Consider the following 21,332-nt stretch of genomic DNA (forward strand, 5'->3'; position numbering starts at 1 on the left):
GTCTTTGCAGGAGCTTGTGCCCTTGTGCTACAGGTGCTCTACCAACAACCCTTTGCTAAATAACTTAGGGAATGTCTGCATTAACTGCAGACAGCCTTTCGTCTTCTCCGCCTCTTCCTATGGTGCGTTGGAGTGTCACATTTTTGTTGTGCTTTTCAAGTAGGTAAATGTTAAAGTGAACAGGGTCAGCTAGTGCTGGGTTTGTCCCCCGTGCAATGCTGTTTGGACAAAGCTTTCCTCTGAGCGCCGTTAGGTTGGACTGAGCGGCTGCTCATGCTCCGGGGGTAGCTGCATCTCACTGCACGAGAGCAGCAGCAGAGCACTGCTGTGTTGTGGAAACCTGAATGTGTGAAGGACTGAGTGCCACTGCCATCCTTTGGCAGTGTGGGGGGTTGGTTTTGGTTTTTATTTTCATCATGAGAACGTGTGGGGGAGGCACTGTTACAGAAGGGGAAGGATGTTCACTGCGGTTCAAGGGCACAGTGCTTTAGGAGGCTGTTCTGTCATCGTGCCCATCCAATGCTCCCTGTTTTCACACCCTTTAGAAGTGCTGCATCTGGTTGAGTTCTATTTGGAAGATGGTATCACAGATGAAGAAGCTGTATCTCTCATTGATCTTGAAGCTCCAAGATTGAGTAAAAGCGGGAATAAATGGCAAGAGATGATGAGTGATGGTATCCTGCTGATTAAAAATTGCTTCCAGTCCCTTTCTTAGGAAAAAAAGAAACAACAATTGGGGCTGTTGTTTTTGTTTGTTTGTTTTTGTGTGTGGTATTTTTTTCTGCCGTATGACAAAAAAGATATGTTATGTTTCCTTTTTACATTGGTGTAACCACCAGAATGGTCTTTTAACCTAACAGTTTCGTAAAGCTTGTTCATCACAAAAACACTTCTAATGGTGTGTATTGATCTTTTTAGCAGTGCAATGCCACGCTGTATCTATTCTGTTGTAACTGCTTTCTGTGGAGAGTGGGGAGAGCCTGAAGTGTGTTACTTCCTTACAGTAACAGCTTGCTTCAGAGGCTGCTTTCTCCTTCGCAAGGGAAACCAAGGTGGACTTCCTTCATAACAGTCTGTTTTGTAATGTTTCGGCACCCAGAGCCCCCAGTTGCTGTGGGGGCTGCATGGCACTGGGAGCAGAGCAGTGCACAAGAAAACACAGTCCCTAACAAGAACGGCTTGAAACGTAGCTTAAAGAGGTTGCTTTGTGTGCTTTCTGCAGTGTGAGAAGCAGACAGGCAGGAAATACAGCAGAGCTGATGTCCTATTTGCTTATAGTCAATTTTGCTGTTCTATAGTACTTGCAGTGATACTGTAATCAGAGCAAGCCCTTCTCCAGTGTGTTCTGTAACAGTCTGGGCAGTCTAGCAGTTTGAGAATGCTTTGACCCTCTGGAGGAACAAGGGTACCAGTCCTGGTGGAATGATGTTCTGTTTATTCTGTGAGATAGAGCTCACAGCTGATCTCAGAGGAGCTGTAGTTCTTCCTTAAGAAATACACCTAGATGCACAGAGCCTGAGGCTTAATGACAGCGCAGTTATTACTGAAGACGATGATCCCTTTACTGCAAAGCTGAGCTTTGAGGTAAGAGCTGTACCTGCATCTTGCAGTCATTTCTTTCTTGCTACCAGTAGGAATCCAGAGGAAATTTTGCCTTAGTGCACACTGCTCTTCTAGAGTGAATGTGTGATGTAGGCTCCCACAAAAGAGATACAAAGCAAAGGTCCAGGAGAGGCCCAGAACACGAGAGGGAAAGGGATTTCTGAGATGATAACTCCTGTCTTAAAATAAATAAATAACAACAAAGTGTTTCCTCTGCTGGGAAATGCCCTGAGAAACAGGCACGTAAAAGATCTTAAAATAAGCGTTCCTGAAATTTGGTTTTACCGTTGTGCGGTGTCTTCCCTGGCTCTTTCTGTGTCAGGCAGGATAGCCACAGAACAGTCATTACTATGAGGTTTTAATACTTGCCCCTGGGCACAAGTTATTTGCAAGGAGCTGTGTTAACGTGTAACAGAAATTCAGGGGGAGCACGCTGGAGGTGCGGCCGGACGCTGCTCTCACTGAAGCTGTCGGTCACAGTGGCGGAGAGGTTGGAGCCGGGCTCAGCCGGTTCTCTTAGCTTATTCCACCGAGCTGCACTTTGCATTTCACTAGATCTTACTAATCCTCAAAGGACTCTGCAGTTGGCAGCAGTAATTCTTTGTAAACCTTCTTACCTGCAGCAGGGCGGCTCAGAGTTTGTTCCTGTGGTTGTGAACCGTGCCGTTCTGCGGTCGATGAGTCGGAGGGACGTGCTGATTAAACGCTGGCCCAGGCCGCTGCGATGGCAGTACTACCGGTCCCTGCTGCCCGACGCCTCCATTACCATGTGCCCGTCGTGCTTTCAGGTACTCTTCTCTGAGAGGATCAAAGAACCTCAAAGCCCACCGCCCCTGAGAAGTCAGTGCATTGAAATAATTGATATGCCGCACTTTGAAATGTATTTAGTAAATTGAGTGATGTAGATGCAGAAGACAATGGAAAACAAAATGAGCAATGTGATGCTCAGAGAAATGGCTGCATTCCTAAAAGCTTGAGGTAGCAGAGTCACCCTGGTAAACTCGGTTGGCTTTCAGTTCAGACCCTCTAGTGATTCTTCCCCTCTCAAGAACGACTTTCTGAAATGCAGGAATTCAGTCTCATGAGGTTTCATGCTCTTCAGTTTTCATCCTTCCCTCTGGAAAAGTAATTGATTGGTTTGAGCATCTTCAACTACATTGGCAGTGGCCTGTGCCATATTTGCTTCTATATTCTGGTTATAGCTCTGACAAGTAACTGGAAGCAAGAAAGACAATTCTTGTTCAATAGTAGCTTCAGAAGGTGTAGGAAACCCCCTTGAAATTCCATTTTCTTGGAGTTAGTCAGAAGCTAACTTGTCCCTCAATCTGTTTCTAATTCATAGATGTTTCACACAGAAGACTATGAGCTTCTTGTACTCCAGCATAACTGTTGTCCATTCTGTCGAAGGAGAATAGATGAGTCAAACCAATGAAGAAGGGTGATCTTGTACCTCAGCTGAGAGCCTTCCCAACTGACTTGGCAAGGCACCTCTCGTGCTCTTAGGTTTCCTAACAACTTTGTTGTCATCTTGTTCTATTTTGGACATGAGTGAAACAGTGTTGAAGGAAATTTAACTTTTTTTTTAATGGAAATGTCTGTTTTGGTGAATGTCCTCTATTTACCAGATAAGCTGAAGTGCCAGAGATTTTTACAGGAACGTTTCTAGATTCAAATTAGCCCACATAATTGTTTTTATTCCAACATGTGTTAGAACTTAAAAATTTGTCCTTAATATGTACCTGTTGTTGGCAGAACATTAAATAAATGGGACTATTTTTCAGCACTGTTTGTCTCAAAATTTCTTTTAACCTGTGCAGAACTCGTGCTTGTTAAAATCCAAATAGCAGGTTGAGCATGGAAATTTCTATTTCATGTTAACTGAGATACCCACACGTAAGTTCCTTATCTGTCTACTGACACACTGCTGATTCTAGTAACATCAGTGTGTTTACCATTAATGAAAGAAAAGCCACTGACCTACTGGGCTAAAATGAATATATTTGCACGCTGAGAAGTATTGAGTTGCCAGGCAGGAATATCAGTTCAAGTTGAGGACTCATAGACAGCCAGTGCTTTCCCACGGTTCCTCCTCTGTACCTCAGGAATACTGACATCCTTTCAGCTCCTGTGGTGTGATCTGAGCGTGCCTGGGTGGTGTGGGCACACGTGCCTGTCTGAGCTGGCACGGCTCCATCGCCCCTCATGCTGGCTGGAAGAGGTGATGTGCTGAAGAAATATTTCTGACCAGCATTTTCCCAGCATTTCTTCATGCTAGAGCCATGGGAAGCAAAGTAAGAAGGTAGGAGGAGTTGGACCTACCTTCCAATTTTTTTTTTTTTAACTGTTGCCAACTAAGTGTTGAGACTGAGGGGATTTTAATGACCTGGCTGTTTAACCAAATGTAGTAGTTTCATCCCATGCAGCAGCTAAGCCCCCATGCAGTTGTTTGCTCACTTCCCACCCACCTTGACAGAACAGGAGAGAATCAGAGAGCCCAAGTGGAAAAGCTTGTGGGTCAACACAAAGATAGTTTCATTAGCAAAGCTGTGTTTGCCAGCAAAGCAATGACAAAAGTATTCATCACTTCCCCACGGCGGGCAGATGTCCTGCCGCTTCCTGGAAAACAAGGCCTCAGAATGAGTCACGGTTACAGGGGAAGAAGAGCGCGATGTCGTCAGGCATGGAGCACCCCTTGGGTCAGCAGTCCTGGCTGTGTGCCCTCCCAGCTCCTCGTCCTCCTCCGCCCATTGCTGGGTAGCAAAGCAAAGTGGGGAACAACAGAAACCCTCAACACTGCCAGCGGTGCTCAAAGCAGCTAAAGCACTGACATTTTATCAAGACTGTTCTTAGTTGCAGATCCAAAACACAGCACCACGAAGGCTGCTCTGAAGAATGTTAACTCCGTTCTGGCCAGGCCCAGTACACAGAAGCAGCCCTGTGCAGCTGAATCTCTTGAAGATGTTCTCTGCGTTGTTCTGTAAGAGCTTGAGAAGTCATGTGGACAACCAGCTGGGCCGGGTTTGAATGGAAAAGTGATAGGCCTCTTGACTTTAATCCAGTTTAAATTGTGCCCGCCTCAGCGTAAGTTCTGTTGTTATGACATCCTCTCTTCTATAAGCCTTGGGAAATTATATTTTATGTTATTGAGTTAAGCTATTGGCTGAGATTGGTGGCTGCTGGTAAAACAGCTACTGTGTAAACAGCAGCACTTTGCACGTGATATCAGTGTGTGCTGGAGTTCCTCTGGAAAGTGATGCTTTGAAATCTATGCTCCTGTGAAGCCCACCTGCAGTGCTGCATTCGGCTCTGGGGTCCTCAGTGTCAGAAGGACACGGAGCTGTTGGAGCAGGGCCAGAGGAGCTGTGAGGATGCCCAGGGGCTGGAGCACCTCTGCTTTGGAGCCAGGCTGAGAACTGGGGATGTTAGATCTGGAGGAGACTCTGCAGGGACCTCACTGTGGCCTCCCAGTACCTAAAGGAGACCTACGGAAGAGCTGGGAGGGGCTCTGTCAGGGAGCGTAGTGATAGGACAAAGGTAAAGGCTGTGAAGTTAAAGATGGTGGTCTTCAATTAGCTTCTGGGAAGACGTCTTTTAGTGCTGAGGGCCATGAGGCCCTGGCAGTGCTGCCCATCCCTGGAGGTGCCCGAGGCCATGGATCGGCTCTGGGCAGCCTGAGCTGGAGGGGCAGCCAGCCTATGGCAAGGGGAGGGCTGAGGGCTGCGAGGTCCCTCCCAGCCCAACGTGCTGTGATTCCATCTAATGGTACTGCAGGGTTTCTGCATCCCTCAATGGTTCCTGACCAAATTTGCCTAATTTACCACTTTAAAAACATTCTGTTCTAATTAGTGCTTGTCTGCTTTCTGACTCGAATCTCAGTGTTTGCAATAAAGACGTTGCGACTGACATTGATAAACAGTGCTGTTTGGTATGTGAGCCAGAATGCAATTCAGCTCATTCTCCCAGAAATGAGTTGGCTTTGCAGAGCTAGCAGAAATGAAAAATTATAAAAATAAATAGACATGGTTTGTAATTACACAGAGGCAGAATGGATCAAACGAGGAAGCTTCGTTTATTTATTTATTTTTGATTTTTTTGTGAATGTGCTCTGGGTTTGAAAAGCATGCCGGGCTTTTCCAGGCAAAGCCGTGGTGCTTCACCCATCTCGTAACTTGGAAAGATGTGCCAGTTCCAGATGCCTCGTGCAACTGAAGCTCCCTGGTCACTTCGTGATGAGAAGGCGCTGGATGTGCAGAAGTCCCACCACGAAGCCTTTCTCTGAAGCCCTTTTGGGCAGTTCACCAACTGTTCTCTTCCATTTGCCCTGCACCTCCACCTTGTCACCGCTCACCGCTCGCCTTTCCCACCGCTGCACTCCCCTGGTGACGCATGTCAGCTCTAAGCTCAGAGCAGCAGCTGCTAACCTCAGCAGGGGCTTATTGCATCAGAGCTTTACGTGGCGTGTTTGTGCACTGGGAAGATAAACCTGTAATCTGATGTGCCCATGTACAGGTATGAGCAGCTGCAGCTGCAATTAGCTAGAGGCACTGCTCCGGCCTTGGCAACACATGAAAAGTTAATTGGGAGGGACTTAGTACCTGCCGAGGATGTGTGAGGAGGTGGCATTTGCACACTGACAGAAGGAGACTTTGATGGCTGTGCAGAGCAATTGAGGCCCACCTTTGGTTATGGGAAGCTGGGCTTTCAGTGGTAGCAGCACTTCTGTGAGATCTTCCCCGCACACAGGAAAGGTTTCTCTGCTTGGTTTTCACTTTGAAGAGAACACAAAGCTTTCTGCTTTTTCCCTTTGATCTGTTTTGCATGCACTGAATTAACCTGCAGGGAACACTGATAAAAACATGGCAGGAATTGAAGCTGGTTAATTAAGGCCAAGGTGACACAAGCCCTTGCTCATCTCTCACCTGTGAGCTCCAGGCCTGGTTCATCCCCCTTTGTGCCGTATGGGCACTCAGATACCTCTCCTCTGCTCTTGGCTGCAAAGAAAGGTCAGCCCAGCTCCCTGGTGCAGCCTGAAATGCAATTGCTGCGGAGATGCTCAGGTCCTGCCAGAGCCCTGCTGCTGCCAAGGGCTGAGCAGTCCTTTCCTGACCTCTGCAGGGACACCGGTAGGTCCTGGCATGCCAACTGGAATGGTACTGATGTTGAGAATAACACTAGCATAGTGAGAAAAGTGATAAACAGGGGATGCAAAAAAGGGAAGAGATGGGAGCAAATAGCTTTGGAAGCTGAAAGAGTAATCACAATTATGTGAACTATAAAGAATAACCTTGTCCAGCAAAGAGATCCTTTGTGGTAGGCTCTGATTTGTTCCCCTTGCTGTTCATGCTGTCCCACTCTTTCTGAAAAGTTAAAACCAGGTAACACCTAACAGCTGCTGGCTGGCATGAAGAATGTTCCGAACAACACTGGGCACATCAAGGAGGGAAACAGATCCAACAGCAGCTTCCTCTGCAGCTCTAATGCCCACCTACATGGAATTCATAACTTCTGCAAGGTTTCAAGGAGACTGAAGATGTCTGTCACCAGAATAAGAGGTCAAATGTTGGCTTCAGCTCAGATCTTGTGCCTTGTCCACAGCCCTTCTCTGGATCAAGGCAGAACGATATCTGTCCAAGACAGATGGACGAGGTTATTTTTCAGGTGCTGCTGATGTAGCTGCCATGATGCAAACCATGTATAAAGCCAAGAACAGAGGAGGTGATGCAACTGGAAACCTGCTAGCAGGATCAGTGCTTTACTGTGTTGTTCAAACCTTCTCAGACAAATTTTGCAACAGAGAGCAAATTTTGTGGCTGAGAGCAAGTACAAGAAGGATTGCTGAGGGCCATGCTGCTAAGCACAGCCTTTCATCAGCCTACCCCTGTAATGGCAGCTGTGACGGACAGGCTGCTGTCACAGCCCTGCAGTCCTGCTATGCAGACCCCTGCTATGGAGGGACTGCACCAACCACGTCCAGCCCAGCAGCAGCTGCAGTGTCCAAACCCACGGCCTGGGGGTTCTGAACCACAAAATTCACTCCTGTTTGCCCAACCACAAGAAGGATCCTGCGTGCTTTGTCTCTCTGGCACTCTCTGCCTGTGGGCCCGGTGGTAACATGTCCCATTTCCCACATCCCTCTGTGGGTAAACTGAGGCATTTTGAACTGATGGGCACCGCAGGCTGTGATGGGCTGTCGGGGCACTCCGTGGAGCAGAGGCAGCACAGGCCGCGGGCGTCCAGCCCAGGCTGCAGCATGCAATGAGTGCGTTGGGCCCAGGCAGCAGGCACTCAGCCCTCAGGCGGTGGCACGGCATGCTGGGGAGTGAGCTGTGCAGGTGGGGCCGCCCTCCAGTTCCAGTGCAGCTACCTGCCTGCGTATGACCATGAACCATGGTCTCCAACAATGACAGTGTGGGCCAGAAACAGGTGTCACCTTAAGACCTGCCCAGAAAAGCCAATTACCCCTGGATAATTATGGTTAATAACTCTCTTAGCCCTAATCGCGCTGACACCGATGCCTGGAGCTTACCATAGGGGGCACTTTATAAGGGATGCCCGACAGCCGCTTCACTGCGGGGCGACAGCGAAGGCTGGGCGGTGGTGGAGCCCAACTGCAGGGGCGATTCCCCCTCACAAAACCTGACACTGAGTGCGACTGCGAGGCGCCCCACAGACCGCAGCCATGAACGGGACGGAAGGCCAAGACTTCTACGTGCCCATGTCCAACAAGACCGGGGTGGTGCGGAGCCCCTTCGAGTACCCCCAGTACTACCTGGCTGAGCCGTGGAAGTTCTCGGCGCTGGCTGCCTACATGTTCATGCTGATCCTGCTCGGCTTCCCCGTCAACTTCCTCACGCTGTACGTCACCATCCAGCACAAGAAACTCCGAACGCCTCTAAACTACATTCTCCTGAACCTGGCGGTCGCCGACCTCTTCATGGTCTTTGGAGGCTTCACGACCACCATGTACACCTCGATGAACGGGTACTTTGTCTTCGGAGTAACGGGGTGCTACATCGAGGGCTTCTTTGCTACGCTGGGCGGTGAGTTCTCCAAATTTTCAAAAATCTGACAGAAATTTCCCCAGATTTCAGGAGAGGGCGTGAGGATGCCCAGCTGCTCCTGGAGAGCCGGGCGGTGCGTGCCAGGCCCTGCTGCTGCTGCTGCTGCAGTGCTACTGGGTGGGAGGTGAAGAAAGTGGCAAATGGCACTTCTTTTTTAAGCCTTATTTTGGTAGCCACCTGTTCCATCTCCTGCGAGCAACCGTGTAGCCATGAAAAGTAACCTACAGCAGATTATGCAGCTGCTGGATTTGCACATCCTTTTGGCTCGCTTTCTGACAGGAGAGCTGATGGCTTCTTCTGGAGCTGTGGGGCTGAGCGTTACTGCTGTGAAGTGCAGTGCAGTGCAGCCCAGCAAAGCTGCCTCCACTGTGCCATCCAGCCGGTGATTAGCAGTGTTAAATTAGGGCTGTGCATCTGAGAACAGCCTCCCTGGCCAGCAGGCAGCTGTTGGAGGGGTTGGGCCCCGAGGCACAGACAACCTGAGCAGAACCTGGAGGCAGTGCTGCAGATCAGAGTGGGGCCGCGGGCACGTGGATGCAGTGCTGTGTGGGAAGAGGGCAGGATCCAGCAGTGGATCCCGAGGCGCAGCAGCACAGCGGTCACCGCTGGGGGTCTGCAGGCATCTTCTGACTCCTCACCGCACTGGTACTTGTCTTCTGTTCTGTCCCATCTCTGAGCACTGGATGGAGGTTCGCTGCTGATGGGGTCTTCCCCGTGCCAGGAATGGCGTGCCTTTGTCCTCCCATCATTTTCAGTCCCCGTATCTCCATCCCTCTCTCCCTGGTGCAGGTGAAATCGCTCTCTGGTCACTCGTCGTCCTGGCTGTGGAACGGTACGTGGTGGTCTGTAAGCCCATGAGCAACTTCCGCTTTGGAGAGAACCACGCCATCATGGGGGTCGCGTTCTCCTGGATCATGGCCATGGCCTGCGCAGCTCCCCCGCTGTTCGGCTGGTCACGGTAGGGAGGGGCCTGGGCATGGAGCGCAGGGTGCGGGCAGCTCTGCTGGCGCTGACCGCCCCGTGTGCTCACAGGTACATCCCCGAGGGCATGCAGTGCTCGTGTGGGATCGACTACTACACGCTGAAGCCAGAGATCAACAATGAATCCTTTGTCATCTACATGTTCGTGGTCCATTTCATGATCCCACTGGCCGTCATCTTCTTCTGCTATGGGAATCTGGTCTGCACTGTGAAGGAGGTGGGTGCTGCCCAGGGGCTGGGGGCTGTGCCGGGCTCCATACGGTGACAGAAGGGAGCGGTGCCCTCCAGTCCTGCACCCACGCGGGCCAAGCCCTCCCGATTCCATCCCCCCCACTCTCTGCCCGCAGGCTGCCGCCCAGCAGCAGGAGTCTGCCACCACCCAGAAGGCAGAGAAGGAAGTGACCCGCATGGTGATCATCATGGTCATCGCCTTCCTCATATGCTGGGTTCCCTACGCCAGCGTCGCTTTCTACATCTTCACTAACCAGGGCTCAGACTTCGGGCCCATCTTCATGACCATCCCGGCATTCTTTGCCAAGAGCTCTGCCATCTACAATCCTGTGATCTACATTGTAATGAACAAACAGGTAACTGCCAGCTGACTGCCTCTGTAGTGTTTCTCTTTGTAACAGCTGTGGGGAGCTCCCATACCTCCAGCACACCCTGAGCCGCAAGGGGATTCCAGGTACTGCGTGCTGGTGTGCAGGAGAGTGAAGTGCAGCTTACTCCTTCACGCTGTGCAGCTCTCGCTGATGCAAGCATCCACCTAAGAAATGTGCATGCTGGCCCAGCGGAGCAGCTGGGGCTGCCTCCCCCAATGCTGAGGGCTGGGAGGGAGACTTCACCGGGACAGTGTCCCTGGTGCAGACATGCTGGAGGGTTCCATGCAGTTCCCACTGCAGCGTGTGGGATGTGTACCTGCGTTCCTCCTGCTGCAGCAGTTCTACTGGACAGTGCCCATGGCATTACCAGGCTCACTTTTCTCCACCCCCAACTCTGGGCCCAGCATGCAGGCAGCCCCTCAGCAGCCTTCCACCCTCACCACGCTGCTTCCCCTCTCTTCCAGTTCCGTAACTGCATGATCACAACCCTCTGCTGCGGCAAGAACCCGCTGGGCGATGAGGACACATCTGCTGGAAAGACAGAGACCTCCTCCGTCTCCACCAGCCAGGTGTCCCCTGCATAGGTCCCAACGCACCAACATTGCCCACTGCCAGCGCCTGCCCGCTTCAGCACAGCCCTGCGGGGCGGGCTGCTCTCCCAACCATAGGAACCCTGGGAACAAGGCTGTGAAAATGTACACGTTTTATAATTAAAATGCAAAAGCTTAGCTCCTCCACTGGCATAACTCCGTGCTTCTCTCTCTGTTGATTCACTGAGAGCTCACACCTGTTGCACCATGCAGGCCCTGCAAAGCCCGGGCACGGCGGAGCCACTGCCACCTCCCTCACCCCAACCTGAGGGCCTCAGTGGGGCAGAGGCTGAGCCCCTCCCGGCTCCACTGCTGCAGACAGAGCCTGCAGCCAACCAGGGCAGGGCCAGGGCAGGGGGCTGTGCTGGGGCAGGCTGAGCACCGCCGGATACCCACTGCTCAGAGCTCCGTGCCCAGCCCTGCCCAGCACCTCAGAAGGACACCGCAGCAGCTCTGGGATGATGGGTGGCTTTTGGCACACACGTGCCCCCCGTGCGGCAGAGGTGAGGGTGCAGATCCCACCTCTGAGCAGGTGGCACAGCGTGGTGCAGCTGTGTCCCGCTACGGCTGGGCGTGCTTGGATGCTCCTGGTGTTGGCTCCTTGGCAGCCCCACTCACTGCCCCCCGGCAGGACGCAGCCCTTCCCTCCCAGCCATCCACAGACCCTCCCTGTCAGCTGCGGCCCAGCTCAGCGTCAGCCCACATAGGAGGCTTTGGCTGGTGCTCGTGCTTTTGAGGACGGATTGGTGCATTGCTGAGCTTCCTCTGTGTTAGAGAAGGCAAGACATGGGAGCATATGGTGCAGAGACACCGGCATATGTTCCAGGCACTACAAGATGGCATATTGCAATTGTAGCAGTGTTATTCATTTTTATTTTTAGCTCAGTTATACAAATAAGATGTTTTTCTTGCTGTTCAGCGTTATCAACATTTGAAACTATTTTTGTACATTATTATCCTCTCTGATTTCTAATCCTATGCAGCTTCGCAAGGTCTAATAAGGAACATACAGAACCCATGCAAGTTAAATCTTTAATAAAGAGCAATTTGCAAGTACAATTCTCTCATTATTTTTTTTTTATCGATACTTGTGCATATTCAGTGAAATCTGAAGATTAACGGTTTATGAATAATTCAGTGTTTAGGCTGATGTCTGACTCACGTACTTCAAATCCGAGGGCTGCTTTGGAGGGAAGAGGAGGATGGTCGCGTGTTTGTCGCCGCCCGTGGAGCCATTGCTCCGCAGAGCCACGCGGTGCTCAGTGGCCGCTCGGTGATGCGGCTCGGCCACCCTGAGCCCTACGGCACCGTGCAGCGCCGGCCCTGCAGAGGGGCACGTAGGGCTGCCGCGCGGGGCCGGGAGCGCCGTGCTCTGAGCCCGGCAGCGCGCGAGGCGCGGGCAAACACTGCGGCTGCTGCAGGAGCCCCACGCGGCCCGCAGCGCTTACAGGAGCTCGCAGCACGTGCCTGCGGCCGCCACTCCCGCTCCGTCCTTTTCCAACCATCTGCTCGCAGCCTTCTTTCTCCTTTCAGCCTCTCACAAAGATCTGGGCAGGAGCGCTCGGGCTCACCTGTGTCCACTGCGGTGGGAACCCGGCAATTAGCGGCTACCCAATCGGCCCTCGCCGTCACCGTGCCGAATCAGATAAATCAGCTGCAGGTGAGGTGGGCCTGAGAGCTGGGTTGAGGCTGCGGTGCCTGGTTGGCGTCTGGGAGCTGCGCAGCCATGGAGTCCCAACCAGGTCGGGGCTGCAGGGTGCGGGCACCGCGGTTCCCTTTTCTGGGAACGGGCGCGGTGACGCTGTTTGGTTTTGGAGGACCGCAGCCCTCGGGGCTGTGAGCGCCTTCGCCTCACGCCGCCGTTCTGTATCACTCGCAGCCAAAGCCGCCGGCGCTGCCCGGCTCTCCAGCCTGCTTGCCCGGGGCCGGCGGAGCCGCCACCCCCCCACGCTGCACATGGTGCTCGAGGCGCTGCAGGCGCAGGACGGGAAGAAGGGCGCCTCAGTCGTCGCCATTAAGCGCTTCATCCTGGCCAAGTACCCCACGGTGGACCCCGTGCGCCTCAAGTATCTGCTGAAGCGGGCGCTGGCGACGGGGCTGAGCCGCGGCTTCCTGGTGCGGCCCCAAAACTCCGCCGCCCTGGGGGCCACGGGGCGCTTCAAGGTGAGCGGGGCTGCAAGAGCGGGGCTGGGGTTGGGCGCTGCCGATGCCGGCTGCTCCCACGTTCTGCTCCTTCCCTGCTCCTTCCCTGCTCCCAGCTCGCTCCCAAGAGGCTGCAGCAGAAACAGGCGCAGGGCCAGGAGGATCCCGGGGAGGGACCGGCCCCGAAGACCGGACGCAGAGGGGCTGCCGAGGCTGCCCGAGCCCCTGCGGTGGCGCGGAGCGACGGAGGGCAAGGTAATGGCCGCGGTCTGGGGCGGACTCCGGTGAGATGCTCTGCCTGTGCTCATCTGCTGCTGCTTTTCTGCAGGCACTGCCAAGGAGGAGCCGAAAGCAGTGAAGAGGAGGCCGAGGGCAAAGCCTGCAGATGTGAGTACGGCTGGGTGAGGGGGCCAGGGGATGCCAGCACTGCACCTAAGCTGTGGGATGGGGCATGGCAGCAGCCTGAAGCACTCTGTCCCCTCCAGGCCCAGCCGGCGGTGGAGAAGCCCAGGAGTCAAGGAGTGAAGGCCCACCGGGCCCCTGGCAAAGGGCGGCTGCAGCCCCCTGCAGCTCCTGCTGCCAGCGGTGTGCGAGAGGATGGTGCTGACCGCCCTGCTGGGGTGAAGAGACCCAAAAAGGCCCCAGCAGCCAAGAGCAAAGGGAAGGTTCCTGAGGAGGCCCAGGAAGCTGCCTCAAAGAAGGGAGGTAAAGCCAAGGCAAGGAAGCCTCAGGCAGCTCTGGGTGCTGGCCAGGGGGGGAAGGCTGGAGCACAGGAGGCAGCTCCTGGCAGGAAGGTGTCATAGGGGCCCCAGGACTTTGACAACACAGCGCCGTCCCCAGCTGAGTCTGGGCTTTGGGGTAGGAGCTGGTTTTAATTCTCAGGTGTTAATTCTGTTCATCTGCTACTAATAAAGGTTGTCTGATTCATGGAATAGCACAACTCCTGCCCTGCATGCCCGCCAAGGTCCTTTCACCCAGGGTGAATCCGTAGCCTTGCCCCATGTAGGATGGGAAGGCACAAGGAAGACTTGTGGAGTGGTAGTGAGCTGTTGGCTCCTGTGAGCAGTGCTGGAGTGACTCTGAGGGCCCACATGTATGCAGGCTGGTGGTGAGTCCCAGTGCGAGGTGATGCCCAGGCAGGGGCTCTGAGCTGCGGTGGGAAGCTCAGGGCTTGACACTGCTCCCACAGCGTTGGTGCAGGAGATGTGTCTGGCCCTGTGCCCTCCCAGCTGCCCTTGTGCTAATGCCTGGCTGAGCTCAGATTACAACAGTGCTAGGGCAGGAGGGATGGGTGCTTTCATGGTCCAGCACGGTGTTTGGAATTGCCTAAGCTCCGCCCACATTAGAGAGGAAGATAGAAGTGCTTTAGGGCTCAAAAAAAAGCTCAGTGTTTGCAGCAGACTGTAGGAATGCTCATGCTATTGTTATCTGACTGTGCACAGTACCCACCTCAAAGCCTGTCTTGATAGCTTCTGCCAGCCAATGTATGAAAGCTTTCTTTATGATAGTTTTAAATGCCTGAATTTTTCCTGCCCTGTGCAGAACAGAGCCCTTCTGAAGGTCAGTCTGATAATGCAAAGGTTGTCAGTCCTCCTGGGTGGGAGAAAGTAAGTGGAAGTAAAACCCTCTTCCTAAAGAGGATTTAACTAATCTTCAGCTGGCTTTGCCAATGCCCTCCAAGGCTTCTGGCCTTGCTGTGCGGCTTAAGCAAGAGCTGAGCAAACTAACTACTTTTAAACTTCAGCCTTGGCCATGTTGATGCATCTTTAAATCTGAACTCATGTTCCTCAGGGTCAGGGTGAGGGATACTGCAGCAGTAACCCAGCAGAACTCAGCTGCACCTTCAGTAGTGGTCAGTCACAAATGACTGCTTGCCAACACTTGATGTCCTGCAGTGGAACAGGGCAGGAGCTGTGTCCTCTCTCACCGGGCCCTAAATATAAAGCATAAGGCTTCTTGAGAGGCTATATTATTAAGTGACTGGATTTAGCTTTACTAAGGATCAGCTTTAACGCAGGAAGATCCCTGTGGTGTCCAGGAAGAGCAGTTTTTACTGAAAGATGGTGGAAGCGGGAGGATTTCAGTAATGCCTTGGTTATCGAGCCCTGCAGGCTGGGGATGGTGTCACTGCTGAGGCCAGAAGCCTTCAGTGCTGCGGCAGAGCAGGTGCTGGGCTGCCTGTTGCTGGGTGAAGGCACGGTCGGCCCCAAGACTGTTCCTGGCAGTGCGAGGGTGTCCGGCCCTGTGGGTAGGCATGGCGATGCTGGTCCTGCTGTGTGTTGGTGTGGTTTATTCAGGTCCTCTCGTGGCTTTTCTACCTTCTGTGTCAGATCCTGTTGTGGTGGGACCTTCCTGCATGCTAGGCAGGAATGGTGAATTGCATAAGACCTGTGCCATTGGGAAAGAAGATGGTTCTTGCTGAGCTGCCAGCCCTGAGCACTGCGCTGCTGCGTGGTGGAGCTGGCGGCTGCCTGCCTCCCCGTGTTTCTGAGGTGGAGGAGCACAGGGATTTGCATGGCCTGTGTGAGAGAAAGATGCCTCAGACAAGAGATGGCCTCTTGGTATTAGGCTCTGTGTGTACCAGGAAGTTCACTGCACAGGGTTTCAGCACCTTGTTTTATTACAAAGATAGGTTTCTCCGAGAGTCTGCCACTTCCACTACACAGCAGGTAAGGGCACTATACCCACAACACATGCCAAAGTTTAAAAACATGTTACAAAGGGCTCGGGGTTCAAGGCAACACTACAAACCCTCAAGCATTTGCTCTTTTAAAGTTACCTCTTTAGAATGGTTGTAGCTTTTTATTTCTGCTTTGGAAAAAATTAAATAAGACAGCAATAGACCCCAATACGTGGCCCAGTCACATCACCTGGAGTCAAACCATGCTCACTACTGGCTCACCTGTGCCCTTTTCCTGTAATGACACGGAGCTGTTGCTCCATGGCCATTTCCTCACCTCCAGCCAAGCTCAACATTCTCTACTACCCTGGTCCTTCTCACTGTCGCCTTCCCTGTGCTGGGCCTGTCTATATCTATGGCAACTATTCACAGTTTCTAAAGAAAAAAAAAGTCAAGATTATTTTTTGTGTGAAATCACTTTCAAAATAAAATGTAGCCCAGCTACATTAGTTTCTATTCTGAAACCACATCCTCAGCAAAGACATTGAAACTTCTACAGTGTATGTACTTCTTCTGTAGTTCTCTTTAAAAGAAAAGAAAACAAAAAAAACAAAAAACAACAACGGAACCCCAAACAAATCCTCTTTTCTTTCCCTCCCCTCCCTACCCCTTTTAACATACTGGATAAAGTCTATCATTTGTTTTAAAATAGATATCTATATACACATACACAACTCTGATGTTCTAACTTCTGACAAATGTGTTACTGGAAATGATGGGGTGCGACCACCTGCCTGTGGCAGTAAGTCACCCAGGAGGAGTTTGGTGGACCAGGTTTCATCCTTTCCAGCTGGATGAATAATGGAGGCTCACCTTGAGACCCTGCCTGGAGTGAGGTAGTCACTTTTTAATATATATTTGGCAGTTTGGAAATGTGGTGCCTACAGCTACAGCTAGGTTTAGCTTTCATGGGCAGGTTGCCTTTGTCTGCAGGGGAATGCTGGCTTCAGACGTGTGGTCCAGCCTCTGAAGAGGGGCCTGAGTGATGCTGGAGAAGACCAGAGCAGTCATGGCTGCCCTTGCTGTGGAACAGGAGCTGCCAGCAGAGAGAAAATGGGGCCCATCCCAGCGTGGCATCCAGCAGATGCTGCAGGACAGCAGTGGAGTTCCTGGGCCTCAGACAAGTCCTGTTTGTCTCTGCAGTGGGACTCTGCTTGCTGACATCACTACGTGGAGTGTGGCGTTTCCTACCTCTGTTTGCACCTTGTGATGTCTGACCTGCTCTGCTGACTTGTGGAGTGAGAGCAACTTGCTGCCATGGGGATGCGTTGCTTGCCTTTATGGGCTGACAAACTGAACGTGTCACAAAACCATTTTTGTTGCTCTCAGGTGGTAACTATGGTGTACTGGCTTCAAGGCAAGCAAAGCAAGCTGCTTTAAGAGCAGCATTCTCCAGCACTGGCCTGCTTTAGGTGACGATCCTGGTGAGATACCAGAGAGTGTGGGACAGAAGGAGGAAGGATGCCTGGATGTTCTGCCCTGCATGTGGCTCAGTCTGCTCTGTCACAGGACTGACAGAGGTGAGGTGAGCTCAAGTCAGCACCATAGCTGTGTATGCAGCCAGTAGGGTGGGGAGAGGAGTGAGGAGCAGCTCGCTGATTGCAGGTGGAAGCGATGCCTGTGCCTGTCTGGCTGGAGGGTGGGTTGTAAGGGACATCTGCCTATGCTACTGCACACTGCAGTTCACTGCATGCAGGCTGGGGAACTGGGGCAGGGCAGAACAGTCCCACTCCAACATGCAATACACTCCCTCCAACCAGCTAGCAGCTGTTAGGGGATAAAGTGCTTTCAGCATTCCCCTGCTACATAGGAAGCAACTGCTTTAAGTCACCCCCAGTTCCCTGGGTTGCCCAAATCTCAAATGAAGGAGTGGTTATGTTTGCACATACAATACAAAAATTAAAAGGCACAAAAATACACAGAATGCAGCAGATAGTGAACAGCTGATTGTCCATGGTGTCAGAGAAATGCAGGTGTGAGAGGGCTGGTGTGGAATGGAGAACGCGCTGCTGTTGCTCTGATGGCCTATGCCATCTCTGCTTGTTACTCCCTGAGGCTGCTTTTTTGTTATGGCTTCTGCAGCCTGCTCTTGTCCATGAGGAATGCAGACAGGAATGTGGGGAGCCAGCTGCTCAGGAACGAATTACTGAGAAGTGATGAACCAAGCTTGCCACAGATGTCACACCTCCATTTCTGGCTTGCAACAGCAGTAAGTTATGGGTGCTACAGTGTTGACCAGATGGTTTTCTAGCTGCACAAAGGCTGTCTTGTTGCTTCTTGATACGTGAGGGAGCTCTCTGGCTGCAGGTAAGGCCCACCATTGCCACAGGGCTGGTTTGAGAATGACCCTCATGGACATGGACCAAGGTGTCCCCGTGGTCAAGGCAAGTTCCCTACAACAGTTACTCTAAGGGTCACTTCCCAGGCTGCAGTCAGCCTAGGCTTCACTGCAGCACTCGTAGATGTTGTCCTCCATGAGTGCAATCACTTGCTCAAACTTGTGCTGGAGCTGGGTGCGCTTTGTCGTGGGGTTGGAGTCCAGGGCGGCCACGATCTGCAGGAGAGGTGGGCACGTAAGGGACAGGCAGCACACAGCCCTGTCTGCCAGCCCCACCTGCCTCATAATGCCTCAATCCCAGTTGGAGCCAGGATGGTGAGTCTTGTTACTGGGACACAGCCTGCACCCTCCAGGTGCGGCAGGGGTTGGCTGAGTCCCTGCTCTCACATTGAGGCAGAGGGAGAAAATGCAACAGAAAACCCTGCAGGGAACCTCCTCGCACAGAGCTGTCCCTGCGAGGCAGGGCACAATCAATGAGCTGCGTTCTGTGTCACAGCCAGGGCTGCACTGCAGGCAGCAGTGAGGGTAAGTTATTGGGGAAGGCATCCTTGTGCTCTGCTTCCTGTGAGCGTAAGAGGATTCAAGCAGTCCACGCACTGGCCAGCCCTGCTGCAAACTTATGCAGCCAAGCACTGCTAAGAACAACTGGGAAGAGCTGGCCTTTGCTTCTACACGGTTATCAATCAAGGGATGGGAGAACAGATGCACCTGTGTGCATGTATTACACATGTGCATGGGCAGATTACACAAAGAAAAAAATCCCTTTTCTGTGAGGCATCTAACTGCTTGGTTACAAAACACCTCCTGTTATTCCCTTTGCAGATAGTTAAGGCCTGAGCACAGCCAAGCTCGCCTACCTGGGAGCGATATCTCTTGGCATATTTGTATATCTCAGCCATGGCGACGTTTGTGTTGAACTCATTCCGGTATTTCTTTAAAAAGACAGAACAAATAGGGGAGATACGTTAACCTGACACAGCAAGCAAGTTCAAGTCCAATCTGCAGGCATTAGCTAGATTAAAAGAGATTTAGACTGGCTATTTTTATTCCTGTTGCATTGATGCAGCTGGGCTTTGCCTTATTCGTTTAAGGAAGCTGCATTTGCTTACATGAGAAATGCTCTGAGTCTTTATAAAGTCAGCCTTAAGTGACTGCAGCTGATAGCCCTGATCAGTTCAAAGGCACTGCGAAGGATGGGGCAGCACTGGAGCTGGGCAGAGGAGCACCCAGGGAAAAGCACGCTCCACAGCTGAGGCTGAGCTGCTGTGGGGAGATGACTGTGTTCTGAGGGAGCTGCAGTGCTCTGCTGGCAGGGCTGGGATCCAGAGCGCAGCTGCCAGCTCCCCAGCTGGTACCAGGCTGGCAGGGAGCGCTGCCAGCAGGCTGCCTGGGACTCAGGGCCAGCACTGAAAGTTGGCAGCACAGGGGCCAGCTGGCCGAGGACCTGGGGGCCAGCAGAGCCTCTGCAAATTTCTGGCTCTTTGGCACTTCTTTCTGTTTAAAACTCTCAGCGGTGCCAAAGCCTTGTTAGTTTCAAGCGAATTCATGTATGTTTGCTGGCAGTCATTAAAGATGCTTGGAATTAGGTCAGATGAATTTTGTGTCTGGAAGTTTGAGGCAAAATATCCCTTCTCGTTTGCTCCCTCCAGTGCCCATTCAAGCAGGAGCTGAATTCAGCCTGCTCACCCCGCTGCCCCAGCAGCACAGCTCCACATCCCAGCACAACCCTGGTCCCAGCACTGCCCCGTGCCTCACCCGTGACTCCTCTGCCAGGTGTGCGTTCATCTCCTGCTCGCTGAGCGGTGGCATGTCATGGATCTGCTTGTAGTATCTCTGCACAATCTTCCTGTACTCCGGGATCTCCTTGGCGTACAGCAATTTATTGGTTGGGGAGTCCTAGAGCGAGGGCAAGATACTGAGATCTGATGCTGTATCGTTTCTGACTGAAAACCCTCTTATTCTGCCTGGCTGAAGCACTGGCCATCAGACAGGGCCTTCAGCTAGCTGGGCTCAGAACCAGCTGTGGGCCTGGCTTTGAGCAGACAGGAGCATGGTGGGGTGGCACCGAGGCACAAACCTGAGTGGTGCATGCAGAGCACATCGGGTGCTGCGGGTTATCGCCTCCTGCCTGCACAGCTGAAGCACTCTCTGCATGCGCCCATCCCTGCCTGCCTTCCTGGCTTCTATGCCAGCAGTGGTGGTCTCAGTGAGTGCAACTGCAGCAACGACAGGGCTGAAAAGTGTGTGTGGGATCAGGGGGTTGTTTGCTGCAGGTGACGCTCTGCAAGTGCGTGCACCACCACTGTGTTAGATAATGCACTTCTGCTGCATGGCACCATGTGTGGAACGTGGTGATGAAGGATGGGCTTCTGAACGCGTCACTCTGGTCTCTTGAGCAGCTAGCTTGATTTAAACCAAAGAACAAAGCTGAACTTTGTCAGTTGAAATGTTACTCTTGGATTTTTAATGTAGCTTTGATTTATTCTGCGTTGGCTAACTCAGCCTGTCTGACCTATATTGAGTGCATGGAAAGTAATTAACAGAAAATACTGTGAGTTTTCCTGATTAATGTTGGCTTGGACAAAGCAGTTTTAACCTCCTGGCCATGAGCGGGTGGTGTCAGCACAGGCATAACCCCACTTGCACTCTGCTAACACAAGCATGAATGATTTTAACCTCGAGGCAGTGCTGTCCTGCTGACATCATTGCCCGGGGAATGAACCAGCACTGTAACCCAGAGGGAAAAGAGCCCCGGTGCTGGGACGGGAGGGCAGTGAGATCAGTGTGTGTCCCTTTGCCCTGACACGCTCCCTGGTGCTGGCAGGTGGAGGGGGAAGAGGAAGGCTCTGCAGACAAAACAAGCCCAGCAGGGTTCTAGCTGTGGAGATGGGATCTCCTGCTGTACAAGCAGTAAATAAGGAAGCCAGGGGTAACTGCAAGCTGCTGTGCAATATGTGGGAAGGCTGCAAGGGAAATGGGCACCGGGCCCCAAAGCAATTTACTTTCAAACCCAATGACAAGGCATTGTAGGAATAGAGCCAAGTTACAGAGCCTACTTACAACATTTTTTTCCCCCTTGGAAACGCAACAGAAACACATGCTGCCTCCTTTCTGTTGTTTTTCAAATTTGTGTCTGGTTTGTTCTCCCTGTACTAGGAAGAGGTGAATGCTTTATGTGCTCGCACACTGTAGGTGTGCGGAGGGAATCTGCTCTCACATTGCAGTATCAGAAGCAGCACTGCTGACACTGTATCCAGAGGAAGAGCCTGGACAACCCCTGGTCTACAGCGTGTGGATGTAGACTGACTTTCGTGCTGAGGATTTATTCTCCCCTCA

The 21,332-nt window shown here is 52.4% G+C and overlaps 4 protein-coding genes across 7 annotated transcripts in view; 3 read left to right on the top strand and 1 right to left on the bottom strand.

Annotated features, from left to right (window-relative positions):
- The window catches only part of IFT122 (intraflagellar transport 122), a 29,739-nt gene extending 26,357 nt beyond the window's left edge, over window positions 1–3,382 (top strand). For 3 of the 4 annotated variants that reach the window (XM_052678641.1, XM_052678640.1, XM_052678638.1), the window contains 5 exons: window positions 11–122; window positions 546–674; window positions 1,505–1,584; window positions 2,226–2,390; window positions 2,945–3,382. In XM_052678641.1, coding sequence (XP_052534601.1) covers window positions 11–122; window positions 546–674; window positions 1,505–1,584; window positions 2,226–2,390; window positions 2,945–3,034 — 576 coding nt within the window. In that variant the 3' untranslated portion in view covers window positions 3,035–3,382. The remainder of the gene's footprint in view (window positions 1–10; window positions 123–545; window positions 675–1,504; window positions 1,585–2,225; window positions 2,391–2,944) is intronic. The other variant, XM_052678639.1, reaches the window with a different exon arrangement.
- A 4,893-nt stretch (window positions 3,383–8,275) lies between these two features.
- RHO (rhodopsin) lies at window positions 8,276–11,788 on the top strand. The gene is made up of 5 exons (XM_052678686.1): window positions 8,276–8,642; window positions 9,453–9,621; window positions 9,696–9,861; window positions 9,992–10,231; window positions 10,711–11,788. Exons 1-5 carry the CDS (start codon window positions 8,282–8,284, stop codon window positions 10,828–10,830), a joined length of 1,056 nt encoding a protein of 351 aa, XP_052534646.1. The 5' UTR covers window positions 8,276–8,281; the 3' UTR covers window positions 10,831–11,788.
- A 702-nt stretch (window positions 11,789–12,490) lies between these two features.
- On the top strand, window positions 12,491–13,905 carry LOC128078449 (histone H1.8). The gene is made up of 5 exons (XM_052678682.1): window positions 12,491–12,578; window positions 12,716–12,999; window positions 13,095–13,233; window positions 13,307–13,365; window positions 13,464–13,905. Exons 1-5 carry the CDS (start codon window positions 12,563–12,565, stop codon window positions 13,779–13,781), a joined length of 816 nt encoding a protein of 271 aa, XP_052534642.1. The 5' UTR covers window positions 12,491–12,562; the 3' UTR covers window positions 13,782–13,905.
- Window positions 13,906–15,580: 1,675 nt separating this feature from the next.
- The window catches only part of PLXND1 (plexin D1), a 65,123-nt gene continuing 59,371 nt past the window's right edge, over window positions 15,581–21,332 (bottom strand). Inside the window, exons 34-36 of the mRNA XM_052678634.1 lie at window positions 19,752–19,892; window positions 18,854–18,928; window positions 15,581–18,212 (exon numbers count right to left, since the gene is read on the bottom strand). Coding sequence (XP_052534594.1) covers window positions 18,096–18,212; window positions 18,854–18,928; window positions 19,752–19,892 — 333 coding nt within the window. The 3' untranslated portion in view covers window positions 15,581–18,095. The remainder of the gene's footprint in view (window positions 18,213–18,853; window positions 18,929–19,751; window positions 19,893–21,332) is intronic.

The sequence above is a fragment of the Tympanuchus pallidicinctus genome, unplaced genomic scaffold, assembly GCF_026119805.1.
Source record: "Tympanuchus pallidicinctus isolate F22 unplaced genomic scaffold, pur_lepc_1.0 scaffold17, whole genome shotgun sequence".
NCBI lineage: Eukaryota > Metazoa > Chordata > Aves > Galliformes > Phasianidae > Tympanuchus > Tympanuchus pallidicinctus.